The sequence below is a fragment of the Brachyistius frenatus genome, unplaced genomic scaffold (assembly GCF_029030835.1).
Source record: "Brachyistius frenatus isolate BFR_SWC_R1_liver_20210118 unplaced genomic scaffold, ASM2903083v1 Contig_4, whole genome shotgun sequence".
NCBI lineage: Eukaryota > Metazoa > Chordata > Actinopteri > Embiotocidae > Brachyistius > Brachyistius frenatus.
This window is the reverse complement of record NW_027210603.1, coordinates 7,512,377-7,530,255: the sequence shown is the minus strand read 5'-3', so window position 1 is coordinate 7,530,255 and position 17,879 is coordinate 7,512,377. Positions and strand designations below refer to the sequence as shown.

General features: G+C 41.3%; 1 protein-coding gene across 2 annotated transcripts in view; it reads left to right on the top strand.

Annotated features, from left to right (window-relative positions):
- The first annotated feature begins 3,091 nt into the window (after window positions 1-3,091).
- cdh4 (cadherin 4, type 1, R-cadherin (retinal)) overlaps window positions 3,092-17,879 on the top strand; it is a 195,328-nt gene continuing 180,540 nt past the window's right edge. Inside the window, exons 1-2 of one of the 2 annotated variants that reach the window (XM_069713535.1) lie at window positions 3,092-3,311; window positions 4,456-4,567. In XM_069713535.1, coding sequence (XP_069569636.1) covers window positions 3,258-3,311; window positions 4,456-4,567 — 166 coding nt within the window. In that variant the 5' untranslated portion in view covers window positions 3,092-3,257. The remainder of the gene's footprint in view (window positions 3,312-4,455; window positions 4,568-17,879) is intronic. The other variant, XM_069713545.1, reaches the window with a different exon arrangement.

Sequence of the window (17,879 nt, the reverse complement as noted above, 5' to 3'; positions counted from 1 at the left end):
AAAAGAAGTACAGCAAACACGCATAAAAATGTGTCTTTCTTTAAATGTTAATGTTGCTATTTCACAAAATAGTGTTTAGTCTCCCTCCTCTCCTGGCAGATATCGCAGAGGCCATTCCTTAATGACATTTGGACAGTTAAAGATTTTCAACGCTTTGATATCTTTAGCCTTCCTCTGCTTTGCAAGCATCAATTAGTTTCCTTTCAAGATCCTCACTCCGTTACTCAGAGGAGCCCATGGGTGTTCAACGTTACCCACAGAAATGGACATAGTCTAAAAAGTGAAGCCAATGTGGAAGTGCCTGATGGTTCAAAAAAAATCTCTGCCTCCAATAGACGTGTCAACTTTTCTCACAAAATACAAAGTCAATACATCTTTCCCACTAGTCATTATAGTGTCATTAGCTAAAACCACCCCTTCTGATCAGAACTGAAATACAGATTTCCTTTCTTTTCTGAAAATAAAATCCATAGTAATTTATATATTACGCCTTAAAGAGAGGTTTGGTGATGAGCCTGGTTTGATTGACATGGCTGGGGTGAAGTTAGGCTGCCTGTACAGGTGGGCGAGTATAGTGTCCTCGGGTTCTTAGTCTTATCCACTGTTTGCTCCGAGTCTGGAAATGTACCATCTCTGGACTCATCAATTGCACACAATTCTTCATCTTTCAAGTTCTAATACAACATTTATGGCCAAAGAAGTTCACGAGGTTTAGAGACTTTGCAAGAAGGGTGCCCACATTTTTTTGTTTTTTTTTGTTGTGTCTGTTTGCATGTAAATCTAACTCTTAACAAATGACTGCAGGAGAGAAGAAAAAGCCATTCATGTAATAACAAATGGAAAATAGAATTTGTCAGCCTGTGTAGTCGATGGGAAGGTGTTCCTGCTGTAAAAGAGAACTGGGACCCATTTTGTGAGATTTGTTTAATAATTCAGCACGGCCTTAAACCAATTCACTTCAAGTGCCCAGATGGTATTTTTATTAGGCAAACGCTCTGTACTTGAAAGAAATAATTTACTTGCCTACCAAAACTGGCAGGGTACCTTCGAGCCATACGGAATTCACCATGCAGAGAATCAGTCATGTGCTTCTTCAGGGTAATTCAGCAAAACAATAATTTCATGGATATCACTATGTTTGTGCCACAGAGGCTGATGGGGAAGTTGTATTTCTTTAGAACTACAACTATAAGATAATATGAGCTTAAAGAGGGATGAGCTCATATGTGTGACGGTGTAATTCTGACAGAACGAGACATGGTCACTCTCTGAACTGTGCTGGGTTTTAGGTTTAAAATAAAAAAAAAAACGTGTCTAGCCTTCTTGATCTTCTGAATGTAGGGATTTACAGTCAAAGTGGTGGAAGAAGTATTTTCCCCTCAATGACGTTTGTTTTCCGTACAGTCTGACATTTTCCTCCTGGAACTCTCTTCCTTCTTAAACCCACATGTCATCAGCATGTTCCCATGTGAAGAAATGACTGATACAAAGGCATGCCATTATTTATTCATTGTTATTGTTTATTGTACAGGCCGTGATTTAAATACTTGTCATGCAGTTCCTCTGCCAGGTTTTTCAGGGTGTATAATAAAAGCATAAGTACAGTTCCCTGAAGAGAGATGAGTGGAGTGTATTTCTCATATCTCTGACCTTAAAAAAAAAAATCCCACCCTCTGGACAAAAAACACCCACTGAGCTGGAGACAACTAGACTTGGACTACTTCTTAATTATCAGCCTCAAGCAGTTTATTTTGAAGATACCGTGTAAAAGGAAAGGAACTCAGGGAAAAAAAACTGTTCAGAGAGAGTCTTTTTTTCAATATTGAATAAGTTCACATAGAAAATAAAGTAGCAAAATGAATGGCAGTGACAGGGGCAGACACTGGGCTCTGTTGATTGACACTGCAATACTGTCGTATTCCTTTTGATGGGATTAAATTGTCATGACCTCTCAGATATGAAAATTGAGGCACTGATCTGAGGCTTTGGAAATGTCAGCATTATTAAACTGTGAGGCTTTTAAAGGCACAGTTTACACTTTGCCCAGTCATTATTTCAGACTACTGTACAGAAACAAAATAGTCATTGGCCTATTATTCTTTTTTAAGTTTTAGCACACAGGGATGGCTGTGGCCTGTGATGGTAGAGCCCACTAATCATTCAGTTGGCAGTTCAATCCCCAGTTCCTCCTGCCTGTGTGCCAAATAATCTTTGGGCAAAAACCTCAAATTGCTCTCTCAGTGGCTTGTGAGCATCATGGCAGCTTTGTCACCATTGGTCTGTGATTCTGTATATAGATGGGTGAATGGGGGGTAAATTGTAAAGACAGCTAAGGTGAAAAGGCACTATAAGAGCAGACCATTTACAATTTAACAGTTGACAACATTTATTTATCTTAAGTATGTCAAAATATCTACCAAAATGGTGCAGGGCATTTTTTTTAAAATCTCGGTTCCATCTTTTTTTCTGGTGACACAATCTTTCCTCTAGAAAATTGCTAAAGGAATTAAGATTGCAGAGACTACTTTGAAAACATAACAATAAATGGAATGATCCCATGAGTCAAAAGATTATTAATCGGTTTTGTTTGAAGAAATATGACCAAATGACCAAAAAAAGGTATATCTCCCGTCGATGATCATACAGGCTACTGATTCACTGAAGTTTATTTTATTTGAATCTTTCATTCACAATCAAAGTCTCATACTGCAGTGGTCTATCATAGCAGCTTTAATAAAAAGCTAATAACTCGGCGGCTCTTGCCATATTTATACTCTGGATCAGGGGCAGAGGGGGTAACTGGGGTGTGAAATAGACTCCAGTTAGCTGATGGACACATGAAAGGACTCGGATGGTTAGTTGTCACTCACAGACAGAACCGCCTTTGCTCCATCTGAAGTCAAAATATGAATCTAAATAGCCTGGAAAATGCATTTTTTTCCCCACCAATAGATCCCAGAAGTGGCACGGGGCATCATCACAGGGAGGCATTCAGAGCACAGACAGACAGCGCACACTGCTTTGGCTGCTCCGCCGTGCGGTAGGAGGGGTTGTAGTGACGCTGTTATCCAATGGGCACCGGCTTCTTCTGGACCGAGCGCAGCATCTCTGTCTCAGCGGCACTTTTGCGCCAGACAAGTAGGGACGGTATATTCAGCACTCGAGAGGAAGAAACAGGGCTCCGGGAATTACTGAGGTGTATTTGGCGAAGAAGACTCTTTTCCCTTTTTTTTTTTCTTACACGCGGTTTTGCAAAGATGAACGTTGGCTGTGTCATCTTGGCGTGCACCTTACTTGTGGGCGCATCCTCGGTAAGATGAGTTAATGTGTACATGTTCTTTTCGGCTGACAGTACGGGGGAAGTGCTGCACTGCTGTAGTGCTTAGTTAAGCTTTGCAGCGCCCGCAAGAGCACTCGAAAGTGGCTGTGAACGGCTTCACTTTCCGTCGTAGAGTTGCGCTATAGACAGCATGATGCTTGTAATGGAGCTGAAGACGGTACATTTTAGGTCAAGAATGTTTTTGTCTGTCTGTGGCGAAAAAGTCAACGAGAACTCTGTTCGTTAGCCTCCCCATCCCCTCGTCCAAAGAAACTGCAGTACATTATTGCAGAGGACAGTCCTTTCTATAGAGGCTTCTCGTCATGTTGGCTGTGATCAACTTCGTTTACGCACTGTAATTTCTATATTTTGGGGCTCATCCCCTGGTGAACGAGTTGGTGCTTATTGAAGAAGGATAATTTTAGAGGAAAATCAGCACTATAGTTTTTCTTTTTATTTCCAAACTTAAGTAAATCGTGCACTAGAATTGACGTCCAGTCACGGAAATAGTACGGACTTTCCTGCATCATAAAACAAAGTGCAATGTATTTTCTTTAGGGACATAAATTGATGAGATAAATCTGATGAATCAGATGAATGGCATTCTTCATACATTCTTCCTTCCTTCCTTCCCTCTTCTGTGAGCCTGCAGCAGTGCTTATATATCAACAATATGTTTTAATGCATTTGGCTTCTTTTCTAAAATTCCTTGTCACACATGCACACACACTCCAATCAGCATGAAGTCTACGCTGTATGTTTGAGTTAGATATTTCATGCAGGCCATAGTCATCATCTTTAAAAAGCTTATCTTTACTGTTACTTATAACTTTTAATGTGGTTAAAAATATGATGATTAAAACATTGTTGTGATTTTGAGCTTTAGAATGCTTGTTCCCTCTTTAAGTATCTGTCAAGAGACTTTATGTTTCACCACAGTGATTCTGAGCACATTTCTTAAGCCCCAGATGTGGACTATGATGGTTCAAGTGCAGCACGCTGTAGTCTGAAGTAAATCACTCACAGTGGCGAGGGAGGTCCAATACCAGCCCTGAAAAGGCTGAGATCAGCTCGTGACCCCTCGGCCACCAGTCAATTTGCCAATGCTTAACAGGCCGTCTTGTTTTTTTCCCCAGGGGAGTAAGGCAGTCCAGCCCCTGAAACCCCCCTGCAGACCGGGCTTCTCCCAGAACTTCTACACAGTGATTGTCTCGAGAGACGTGCTGCATGGCCAGAGCATTCTCAAAGGTAAGTCTGCCGCTGCTGGATCTCATTTATTGACTGATGATATTTTCTCTGCTCTGCCCAGATGTGTCCCCCCATCCAACCTCATCTTGTGATTGAGTGAGTAAGTGTGTGTCTATGCTTGTGTGTGGGGGGACATATATTATGGTGTGTGGCTCTCCATCATTCCCCAAAGAAGGTCAGAAGACACTCAGGTTGTGGCTGTGCAACAAAAGCAGCTCATCTTGAGCACAGGCATACACATTATAGGCAGAGGCAGAATTTGAATGAGGCTAGGTGAAACAAATAGTGTGATGTGATTAAACATGACATGACAGCCGAAGTCTGAAGCATTCTGTTCGAGAGGTGTCATTTGATATGAAGTGTCATTGATAAATGAACATCTACTGATTGCTGTAAAAACAATATATTTCTTCTTTTTTGTTTGACTAAGCATCAAGCTCAGAGCAGTCTAATTTAAAAAGCCTGTCTTCTACTCTGCTTGTTGCAGCTGAAAGCCCCAAACTTTTATTTTATTTCCACTGTTCATTGTAATATGTTTTTCTGCCTCTTTTTTTTTTTTTTTTTTTTTTTTTTGAGGAATTCAATTCTGTTTTTATTTGCTTCGTTTCTTTTCAGTGCAGTCAGTGTACTGTGTCTACTTTGAGTTTCATTCCCTGCCATGTGAAATTCTGCCATAGTGTCTTCACTGTGTCTCCTCTGTTTGCTGGTGAATCTGAACCATAATGGAAATTAATCCCTTCCAGAATCCCGATTTGCATAATTGACAGATAAACAACACCTTTGACATTCACTGGATATGGTTCTATAACACAGACCGCATTTAATGTCGAGATTCAGACTTATGGATGATGAAATTAGCCCCAAGTGGAGGACAGAGGAGGGCTTGGAGTTGCTCTATATGACTTAAGCATTTTGAGTATTTGAAACTCACATTGTAGGTTTCTGCTATGAGAGTCAAGGGACTGGATTTTAGTAAAATGTTTCACATTTCCTTCTTTTTCTTCCCCGCAACCTATGAGATTGTTACTCATACTTGTGGGGAACAGCTTAACAACAGCGTACAATAAGCTTAGCTCTCCCCCGACACTCTGCTTTTATAGCCAAATATTTGTCTATTGTTACGTGAAATGCTATTTAGCGGGAGGAAATGGCATTGTCATTGTAACAGATGTTTGAGCATTTCCTGACTGCAAGCGAAACAATTGAATTATTCTGCAGGTTATTTTGTTATTTAGAAAGCTGACAAGGACAGTGCAGCCGGTCAGTGGGGAGTCAGTTCGCCTGAAGGGGCTTGCGGTTTAAGGTTTCCGCCTGTTTGGAAATGGGTTGAGGCGTCCTTACTGACCCAAACAATGTTAAGAGGTTGATGTATCCAGACAGATAACGCATGTTGGTTCCGCCCTTGTGTTTGTGTGTTTTTTGTGCACGTGTCTCAGGGGGATGTTGCACACGCATGTGACATGTCATGGTGTAAATATTAGCTGCTAACACTTCGATTCAAAAAATTGTCACAGCTAAGCTCAGCTGCATCTATTTGATTTATCTCATGTGCTCCATCAGCTCTTGCTCTGATCCCATATTACCTTTGCTTCCAGTCTCTCACCTTCCTTTTATCTGTCTCTGTATTTGTTCTTTGTGAAAATCAATCCGAGAGCAATGCTGTCCTCCCAACTGGCCATTCAAGAGGATATGGGCTGCAGTAGCTTAAGTCCTCATGCAATGATTTATGTGCATGGCTCGCCTTATTGATGGTCTGTTTCCTATACAGTGGAACACAAAGTGGGAGGAAGCCTTTTATACTAACGCCACAATATGTATAACCCGAAACTGTCATTTTCCAAGAAAATGAATGGACCTGGGATGAAATGAGGAGGGGAGGGCCTGGGATGCTCTGGAGCTGGCTATAGGGCTGCTGGACCGCTGTGGGCCGTGGCTGTTGTCTCCCTGGAGAGACGGACAGTGAGCAATGGGGAAAGGAGCGACAAGCTGTGGCCCAGCAGGTGCAATGTGAACCAGGCTTTCTGAACAATATGTGCAATGCACCTCTTTTCATGCTCAGGTGGAAAGTTGACTTGTTTTTTTTCCCCGATTGTAGTTTTGATAGTTTGTGGGGAGTTTGGTTGTGGCGACATAAAAATGTTCATGTCAGATTCATTAACACCAATCTGAGATAAATGATGTTGTGAGAAATAATTTCCTTGATGCTCTAGCTGTGTGCGCCTGTTTTTCACTCTGTCTGCTTTACAAACCAATGTGTTTGCTCAGAAGGCCTCACTGGTGTCAGATCAAACTTTTAGTTACCGCTGACAATTTGCCAAGGCACACTAGTGATTAAAATGTTTGAATGTGTCACCTCCAAGGAACCTATTTATTTTTTATTAATTGAGAATATTCTATTAAAAATCAAATAGTTCCGAGTGAATTTTGATAATAGTTTTGCTTGAAATGCCCATCCCAAGTTCATATTATGCTGATCAGCTCTATCACAGTTTTTAAATCTGCTTCCGGTTTAGCCCAATGCTAAATTGAATAGGAATAAAATAATTAATTTGTGTTTCTTCTCAAATATGTTATCATACCGAATGGATGAAATTCTGAGAGTGAAAGAAGTCATTTCGTGGTGGTTGTAACGCCTACTCATTTCATTTAACCACCATTTGTTTATTCGTAGTTTTATGGATGCAACAGTAGCGCTAGAGTGGCCAATGACTTAAGCACATATCGACACTGTTTTTGTTGTCAGTCCCACCGGCAGAAGGGGGAAACAAAGGTTGAGCACCGCAGGTTTAAATGATGTACAATTTGTCATAAATACACCACAGTAATTTAAAATGCAGATTTTGGCCTTTCCTCTTTTTTACAATTCTCCCTGTAGGTAAAGTGAAATGTATGTTCAAGTATTAAAGGTCATTTTAGAATTGAAATGCACCATTCAGTGCCCCCTTTGCTCACTCTTCACTGGCTTCATAGGTTAAACAGTCTGTTATGGCTGTATGGTTGACCATCGAAGACCTTTGTTTAACTAACTCACAAATCTCCTCTAGTTGTACTGAATAAATCATGCCATGCATCCGTGGAACTGTTTGTCTGAGAGCTGGGCCAGGATTGGAGGACTGTGGCACACAGGCGAGCAGACAGCCTGGCCTTGAGTCGTGGTGCGTGCAGATCCCCACTGTGGGCAGATAAGCCGTGAAAAGAAATATTCCAGTGATTGCACATCGCTGTGTAAACCATCACCTCGCTCCAAGAGCCGGAACAGACACCTAGGAACACGGACAAGGGGATGTGGCCTCAGCACAAAAGAAATTGATTTGAAATACAGTGCAGTCAGGATACTGTCTCTTTAAGTCGTTGTCAATGCACATTTGAAAAGACAACAGTGATGAGTTTTACCCTTTGGCCATCGCCAGTCCTGAAAAACAATGAAAAATGCCACTCTGCCTGCATATTTTTTCTTTGTCACTGAGATTTTGTGACATGAGACATGAGTGGATCTATTAGTTAAGTGAGCATACAGGCTCTTTTATTAAAGTCTGTGCTTTGCCACCTCGAGTCCATACCGCCCTTTCAAAGAGAATGGGTTTGTTTTCATTTCATTTCCAGTCCCTGTGTTGTCTCTTGAATCACCGGAGATGAACTCACTCTATGAAAAAATAATGCACAATTGGGTGTCTCGCTTCCTTCATCCCTGGGATTTTAATTCAAAATTGGGTTTTGTGGTGCATACAGGGAGAAAAAAAAATTAGACACACCGTACTTTAATCTAAAAGATTAATTTAAGGAGGATCCTGCCTTCATCAGCTATACGCTTTCAGCATGGATTTCCTATTGTTTAATTCCATCTCTAAAAGTTACACATGCAAAATGACTTGTAACATGACCCCAATTAGACTACAGCAGGGAAATCTGGCAAAGAGCCATATCTGCTTTGAAACAGCCAGCTCGGCATTTGCTGTGCTGTGGAGAACTTCTGACTCCTAACCTAACATCCAAAGTGACAGGGCTTTCATAAGTACGTCCAGACCCAAGAACTGGAGGCGGGGAGGAGGCTGGGTGGGTGGTGGGGGATTATGTTTCCAGGCATTTGATAAGCGGGATGCCATTTTCCTTCTGACTCACGAACGTCTCTCTTGTCCTCCAGAGAGTCTTTCATCTCTGCAGCCAGGACCTGCAGTCTGTGGCGAGCTGATAGAATACAGGTACAGAAGATGAGCCACATCATTTCTCTTTATCTCGCCTGCCTTCTTACCAAACCAAGCTACGCTCCCATATCCCTCAAACTCCCTACAACATGACATACATGCTGAGCCAATTCCATCAAGCAAGCCACCCAAGATATAGTACATGCCACAGCACAATGCTTTTCATCCTGGTTTGTAGTCATTTCCTCTGTGGGGCTAGTAAGTAAAAAAAAAAAAAGGGGTTTTGATCGATGGGAAAGCGCCTGTCAGCAGAAATATTATTGTCAGGACCTTCACAGGAATTTGATTAGTTCTAGTGCACTGCGCTCTTCTCACTGTGCACTGGTATTAGCTTTAGTCTGATGGTTGGTAGCTGGGTCGTGGCATGTACTCTCATGGACATTTCATCTCAACATGGATAGCCTCATTGCTCTCCATATGGTGCCCACGGCGAGACAGGCACGATCCATCTCGAGCTCCTTGTATTTAGATGGTGATACGTTTTCAGACACCTCAGACTCCTGCTGCATTAAAAAAAAAAAAAAAAACCTCTCTGTTTGCACTCCACGAGGTAAGATTATGCAGTAGATCTACATTTCCTGACAAAATAGAGGTTAGTTAATTGTGCCCTGAGTTCTAACCTTCAGACGGAGCTAAGTACGATAATATCAGACCTCAGATTGCAATAGCAAGAGCTGGCGGCTTTGGGTTAAATCATAGAGAGATTATAAGGAAACTTTTGATGGTGTTAGCCAAAAAGGAGTCCTTGGCAAGGGATTAATGGATAAGAAAGAGGGCTGTGTTGGACGAGGAACTTGAGACTTCTCTGTTGTATTTCAGGAGTTGAGACGAGGGCAAATTTAGAGAAAAATATTCACGGATGAAGCTTAGTGTTTTTTCTTATTTCTCAGAAACTGCCTCCAAATTACAGTTTAACCCTCGTCAATGACGCCCTTTTCTACGTCCATTATGAAGAAAAGCAGCAGAAAGCCGTCTTTTGAAGAAACGAGCACCACCTCCACCACCGGTGACCTCGCATTCTGTGAATACTATTTGCATTTGTTATTGAAAACCTTTTTTAATTGACCATCCTCTCTCGCAATCAATGTGTATTAGCACTTTGCATCTCGGTGCACTTTTAACGATCTGTGGCCTTGATTAAGACTCCATTGGCGTTTTTTTGTGTTGCGGTGCAGAAATGAACCATTTCCCCTACAGGAGACCTCTGTTTCACCTTTTAGCTGCAAGTGTAACCCAGAATGTACCAGTTCATTACAAAGATTTCCTCCCTCCTCCACGCTCGCAGGATTTACATGCATCTGAATACAAATCAGGTCATCAGTATTGAGGTGGCGTTTCTACAGCTCAAATTATTCACTTGCATGCTAATACTCTTGTTTATATTGTCACACTTTTGTGTCATTTAGGTGGATTATTGGATAGATGATAGTTATTACAATTAACAGAAAATATATATATTTTTTTAACTGAAACTGAAAAAAAGATGAAAAAGAAGTCACTCCAAACCTGGTTTGTCTGGGAACAATATGGAAAAGCTCAGTTTGAACCAATTTTCTACTTCTGTTATCATCAGTCTGAAATTGTGGCTTTTCAAAGTTGCGATTGGCTTTGAGTCATGTCACGCTTTCTTCCTTCAAGAAATTAAATACACTAGGAAATAAAAAGCTAAATTCATGTAGTCTATGGACGACAAACATTCTCTGGCTGACCTCCATCAAGTCTCTGTGCCACTCTTGTGATTGTGTAAGTCTGTAATTACTTAAGCGTGGATCTCTATCAGAGCAGAGGATTCACAAATCTTAATATATATTCAGTTATTTTCCTGGACACAAAGACACCAAGTGGAGGAGGAGAGCCACAAATGGAAAAGATGAAGATATGACATCTTAACACATTTGAAGGCAGTCAAGATCATGATCTTTTCAAACCAGCTTTTTGTGCATTTATGAAACACACAATAGCACGTCCAGAAACTCCAAGCTTGTCAAGTTTTTGCATTCATCATGTATATGATTCACAGTATGTGTTTACTGAGTTATCCATCCCTGTATTGCGCAAAAGTGTGTAATACACTCGATGACACTGTCAGTTTCACGTTCAGGTGTGAAAAGTAAGGTGCCTCGGGTAGAGGCACAAAAATACTTTAAGGCGTGGAAAAAAAATAAATCTTGTTTTGGTTTAGCACGGTGGTGCAGTGGTTAGCACTGTCACCTCACAGCAAAAAAGGTTCCGGGTTCGAATCCGGTCCTGGGCCTTTCTGTGCGGAGTTTGCATGTTCTCCCTGTGCTTGCGTGGGTTCTCTCCGGGTTCTCCGGCTTCCTCCCGTCATCCAAAAACATGCACCTCAGGTCAGGTTACCTGGCGCCGCGCTAGTGGCAGCCTGCTGCAGCATCTCCCCCCTGAGAGCCCCCCTGCTGTAGTGAAGAAATTTCCCCTCGGGGATTAATAAAGTGTATAAAATAAAAATAAATAAATAATGTTATGTAAGTAGCTTGCATTGACTTGAAACACTGGTCTCTTGAGTGAAAGTCATGTGTTTTTTCCATTTAAACACCCCCACCTTCTTCTTTACTTTGTCACATACCCTCCATCTATGACCCAGGTCATATATGCGTGTACTTCTCAAAATGTGACACTGACACGGTAAAATCAAGTGAACTGGCGGGTATATCACTTGCTTTAGCGTGATACCTTGCTGGAGAAACTCTACCTACCCTTAGCTGCCCTTTCGCTCAGCTGTGCCTCCCACATCCACAGTCAGGGGCTCAAAGTGACATATCGCTTCTCACTTTATTGATGAATTATGGCCAAGCAGTTTGACCTTGTGCTGCTACTTGACCTCACACGTTCCCCAACACTCATATCCTCAGTCCGCCAGCACTGGAGGTGATGAAAAACACAGCCCAATCAAAATGATTTACGTTTGGCTCAACTCAACACATAGATCCTTCTAAGCTGCAGCTAAATTCATCTCCAGAGGGCCACTCTGTATTGTACTGTACAGCTATTTCTGAAGCTACGAGGCTTTGCTATTCTATGGCCTTAATTAAAAGACTACACTGTCAAGATTGCCTTTGTTCTACAAACTCTAATATCAAAAAGGTCCCTCGCCAGAGAGTGGCTCGGGCTTGACTTTGTCCTCTGGATTAATTCAACTTGAAATCTTTATTTGATCAGTGCGCCTGCATCATCTTGTTTTTACTATATTCTCTTGTTCATTTCTGTTTTATGCGCAAACACACAGTTGTTTATTCATATATAAACATTGTATATTTTGTACATTGTGTGTGTTTTTCTGTGTATGTGTGTGTACAAGTGTTTGTAAGCAGCGCTTCATCCAGAGGGTGATTATCTTAAATGGAGAAATTAAAGGATTACAAACCAGCCCAGTAATCCAGCTGTCAATCTCACGGCTCATTAGTAAGCAAAGGAGAAAGAGAGGGAGAAAGACAGCAGTGAGAGAGACGTGGAGGCTGAGACAGCGAGTGGCATACCTGTTTCTACTAGTAAAGATTTAATCTTGTCAGTCAAGTTTTGCGGTGCTCACTTTACCAGCTTAGATGAAATGCCTCATGGTAAAAGAAAAAAAGATTTAACTGTAAAATTCAATTTGCCACAGACTGTTTACACAAAGTATGACGTCTATTAAATTGCACATTTTGGCATTAATATTCTGAATGAAGGCAACCTGGAGGTTTGACATTTCTCATAATTTCTGTTTAAATCTATATTATTTGTGCTCTTGATTGCTCTTCAGCTTCATGTACTCAATCCAGAATAGGTATTGTCACAGTATTCAACAGTTTGGGTTGAGTTCATTATTAGTTTAGTATTTGCACTGGAGAATGACACCTTTTTTTTACACCTTAAGAATTCCCATTGCCTTTGTGCCTGTCACCAGTACGAACACGTATGCTCAGTGTTACCAGCATTTATTACAGCTGCTGTTCACAATTTTAAACAGCAAATGAATAAATGCAAATACAATGATGTACACAGCAACATACAAAGTGTGTGTGTGTGTGTGTGTGTGTGTGTGTGTGTGTGTGTGTGTGTGTGTGTGTGTGTGTGTGTGTGTGTGTGTGTGTGTGTGTGTGTGTGTGTGTGTGTGTGTGTGTGTGTGTGTGTGTGTGTGTGTGTGTGTGTGTGTGTGTGTGTGTGTGCTGCAGATTAGCCTCAGTGTTGAAATATATACAGTACCTCTACCATTTTTCACCCGGCTCTGAGGCACATAAAAGAAACTGTTTGGGAAACGATGGCACCATAAAAGAAAATAGAAACACAAATCCTGACTCCATCATGGAAAGAAGGGGGAAAATTGCATCTCCTATGGCGGGGACGCTTTTTGGATTTGATTGTATCAATTTACTGTCTATTTTGATCTGAAAAAGCGGGCTGTGTGCAGGGTTTTTTGCTTCAGCACAGTGACTTGTGGATGCCTGCTGCTTGGAACTATTTGTTGTCCAGCTCCTCTCATGATTTGAAACTCTCCGCTTTTGGATTTTACATTTTTCATAGATTGCACTTCACCCGTTTAGGTGTTTAAGTTTGAATTCATTCTAACATTTAATTACCCACTTTCCACATGTTTTTAATCTTGTTGTCATGTTATAAGCCAGGCCTCTAGGTGTATTTCTGCTAAATATGTTGAATCTGACACCTTTTTGAGCAATGACTGGCTTGCTCTGTTGAAAAAAGGCAATTGTTAATACAGCACAGTATTACAGTATTTTTTCACAAACTGTTTGAAAGAGCTCATTCTGGCCAGGATTCAGATGGTTGATTTGGGAAATCACAATCCGGAACCATGCTTCGTCTTGTTGTAAAGCAGATTTGTTTGTGGGAGGCCGACAAATCTGCAAATATGCTTTACTGACCAGAATAAATTCAAGTTATTCTGTCACAGAACTGTAATACAACTTAATCCATTCTGTTTCCTGGAGTTTCTCATTGCCAGCTTTAATGTCAGTGAAGAATTACCTTTTTCTTTGTCTTTGTTGCTGCCTTGGCTCTCTTTCCAAGAACACATCTCAATTGTCTGTCTGATTGTTTCTCTCAGAATGCGATCGACTTAAGTTCTGCTATTACTGCTACTCTTGTGAATTTAGTTCCTTAAAAAAAACTAAGGCACCAAATAAAAGACCACTTAACTGTCAGACCTCTGTCAGGCCAAAGCATTGGAGGATACCGTGTCAGTGTCAGGTTTTACATCTGTCGTGATGAAGTACGAAGAGTCTGCTTAGGGTGGAGGTGGGGCAGTTTAGTTGGACCGACAGGACTTTCATCCAGATGATCAGTGTTCAAGTCTGTGGGAAAGCAAAAGTTAATGTGGATTTATTTTAAGTAATGCAAGTAAGTTGTGTGATGTATGTAGCATTACTTACATAAAATGACTTAACCTAAACAATGATCTTATACATTTTAACCAAACCCTGATCTTTTACTAAACCTGACCATGTGTTTTTAGGTGCCTAAATGTGTGTACGTTTCACGCCTAGCTAAGGCAAAACATGGTACTGACACTGTGGACTGACAGGTGTATTACAAGCTTTGGTGTAATAGTGGGTTGTGAGAGCTGCACTCAAACGGGATGAGCAGGTCACACACACTACTTATACGTCATATACACACTAATGCACTGACATACACTTTAACACTACTTTACAGGTGAGTTCATTGTGGCAGAGGCCACTGTAGGTTTCTGCACAAATGTTAAATGTGCCAGTATACTATTAGCTTTGACCTCCAGATGTTTTTATCATGTATTACAATCATCCACATGCAGACCTTAGTTTCTCCTCAAGAGAACAAGCAGGTAGTTGAACTGCCAGGTCAAAAAGATTCATTTCTAAATGTGATTGTGCCTTTTGTACTGCTTGCGCACTTCTTGACATATCTGCGAGTTGTGTGGATAGAGGCACAGTGCAAATACCCACTAGAAGGTTATAGCCATCGGCTAGCAACAGTGAAAAATCCACACGAAGCATCATTACTATGCCGAAGATGTCCCAGTCTTACACAAAAACATGTCTTTTGTTGTCTCCATAACAAGACGGAGTTTATTCAATATGCTTAAACTTAACATTTTAGTCTTTATTTAGTAAGAGGCTGGTAATTTGTAGCAGTACAGAAGAAAATGTGGGGTTGAGGACCCACTTTTTTTGATTGAAATATGGGAGCAAATCGATAGAGCCCTCCTTTTTGCTGGCAACGTGCAATGCAGACACATGCTGGTAGCATCGATCACAGCTTCAGAAGAATCACAGTTTTCCTCTTCTGCTTCGCTCTGTCTCTCTGTGTACCTCCCTTCCCCTCTCGTTCTCTTTCTCTTGTCTCTTTTCTCTCTGTAGCCTCGTTTAGGTTTTCAGATAAAAATAATAGCTCTGAGAACCAACAGAGAAGAGAGGGAGAGAGGAGGAGGGGCTGGTGGTGTTGGTGACAGTGTTTGTGCTCTGCACCACAACCCAGCAGTAAGACAATAAGAGGCAGTCTGACTAACTGTGGCCTCTGGGAATAGAAGCCTTCTTATTGCCATAAACAGCAATTTAGCCTGGGTAAAAGAAAAACGGATACAGCCATATTACTGTGTCATCCTGATTACAGCCACCACAGGGCTGTGGCAAAGTGAATGATGGCTGTTCCAGCCAGGCGTCTATTTAAATGCAGTGTCAAATTTATAGCTGTGTAAACCAGTCCAACATCAAGGCTAATCCAAATGATGACACGTCAAAGCTGCCACAGATAAGTGAAAAGTGTTTTCGCACTGCTTTCTGCAGGATGGAGTTTGCTGCTCATTTGTGTCGCCGGTTTCCTGTTTGTTAAATATTATGCTGTTGGAATTTGCATACAATAGCTCATGTCTGTGCTTTAACATGGAGACATTTGATTTTAAGCCTCTGATCTACCTGTGTGAATTCAAACCAGAGGACATGGAAAGCTTTGAAAAGCTCTTTAAAAGTATCATTATGAAGCTGACAGTTAAACATCCTGGTTGAGTAAGCTCTGGTGCCCTGCAGGGCCACAGACCTACTGCGCGTAACTCACCTGTCATGAATAAACATCCAACATCTATAGATATCTGGTGGGTTTCCTGATTTCATATGATGATTCATGGCTCGATTTGCATTTCTGTTATGCTTTTTCAAGACTATATTAAACCGCTGAAGTACTGTGCGATGCTTTGACCACCGCAATGGTCCTGCCTGTTATTTTTAACTGATAGCTTTTCATGCTTGGGTCAGGTTCAGGGCCTGTAGAGCTCATTATTGTAGAGCTGGGGTGGATGTTGGCAACAAAACAAGACCCTCTTCCACCTTCAGGCCTTGCAGCGTGTTAGATGAAATACGAGGAGGAGTTGGATGAAGGCCCGCACATCACTGCAGTCATATGAGTGATCAACATAGCAAGCTACAAAACAATTTACTCTAACAGTAGCAGTAAAAAAAACGGGCTTATTGTCATTCTTCACTTTTCACTGCAGGACAATCTTGTTGAAAAGTACTTTTAAGAAAATAAAACATTTGCTGATGGCATATGGTTTTGTTCTTTTAAGTGCTAATCTGATGTAGTTACAGTGTTTGAGCAAGACATTTTATTTTAACTGTTTCTTGACTGCACTTTGGTTTTGGGACTATGTTTTGCATGTCTGATGAAACCACTTCTGGAACCAGCTGTACGTTTGATCTGTTGTTAACAGATTTTTAACCCTGCCTCAATGATATTTATCCTCCTAATGTTTTTATCACACAAGTAAATGTGTCATTTTAACCAAGAAAGAAATAGCTGCAGGCCAAAAAATTGAGCAAACTTCAACTTAAGGCCCTGTTTTAGGTTTTACATCAATAGTACCTCGGGCTGCCTCCAAATAGTTGATGAGAAAAGTCTTAAAGTCTTAAGTTTTCATTAGTCGTTTATACGCAGACATTTTTTTACAACTTTATCCTTGCCCTGTCAGAAACGTAATATATCATTTACAGAAACATTTGTCATGCCAAACTTTTCCCTGAAGAAAGGTGGCCTTGTGGGTAACGGGTAGCATGTCCAGTGGGTCCTTATTGTGGGAGGTGAGCGATTTGTGAGAAGTAGCATTAGCAGCACATAGCTGCAACCACTGTGAAGTGTATGCTGACAGCAGTCATTAAATTACTGTGATCAGCCATAAATTAAGGCCAAGTTTCAGTATAACAGCTATCCAAATATTGTGCACTATGTGCAGTTTGTTTTACTCCAAGAAATCTCAGGAAATAGCTCAATACTTTGACTTTAATCCTAAGTCACAGTGTGTGTCAGTTAGAGTTTAGCATTCATTTATCAGCTGCCAACAGATGGGAAAATGCAAAAGAATAGCTAACTTTGTCTTGTTAATAGGCATTAACAGAGACTCGTAACGGTGCCAAAATGTAAGCTGTACCCTGCAAGTACTTGAAGATGCTGTTTTCACAATATTCTCTCAATCATTAACCCCCCTCCAGTCACTCACATGGTTTAATATGCAGACGCCTCATCCACTTGTCAGCACATTTTAACAGCATCCGGGAAAGAACTGGGGACTTCAGAGATATGCAGACAAGTTCTTATGTTAATGAATTAAGACATAGTATAATGAATTGTAAAGCTGCAACTAAACACACACATACACACACACACACACACACACACACACACACACACACACACACACACACACACACACACACACACACACACACACACACACACACACACACACACACACACACACACACACACACACACACACACAGAAGATAATTTTATTTGCTGGTGTAATTCTATCAAGACATCATCAGGAACGGATCACGTGGATCAGTAGCCCTCTCCTCTCCTCTCCTCTCCTCTCCTCTCCTCTCCTCTCCTCTCCTCTCCTCTCCTCCCTCTCCTCTCCTCTCCTCTCCTCTCCTCTCCTCTCCTCTCCTCTCCTCTCCTCTCCTCTCCTCTCCTCTCCTCTCCACCCTCATGTCTGTTTTTATTTTCTCCCTTTCTTTCCCATGGAAGACTTTTAGATCCAATTTGCAGTCCTCTCTGTGCCTGCATTGCCATCTCCCTCAGCTTCAGTGTATTCACCAGCCTGAAGCTCTGTGTGAACTTCTCTT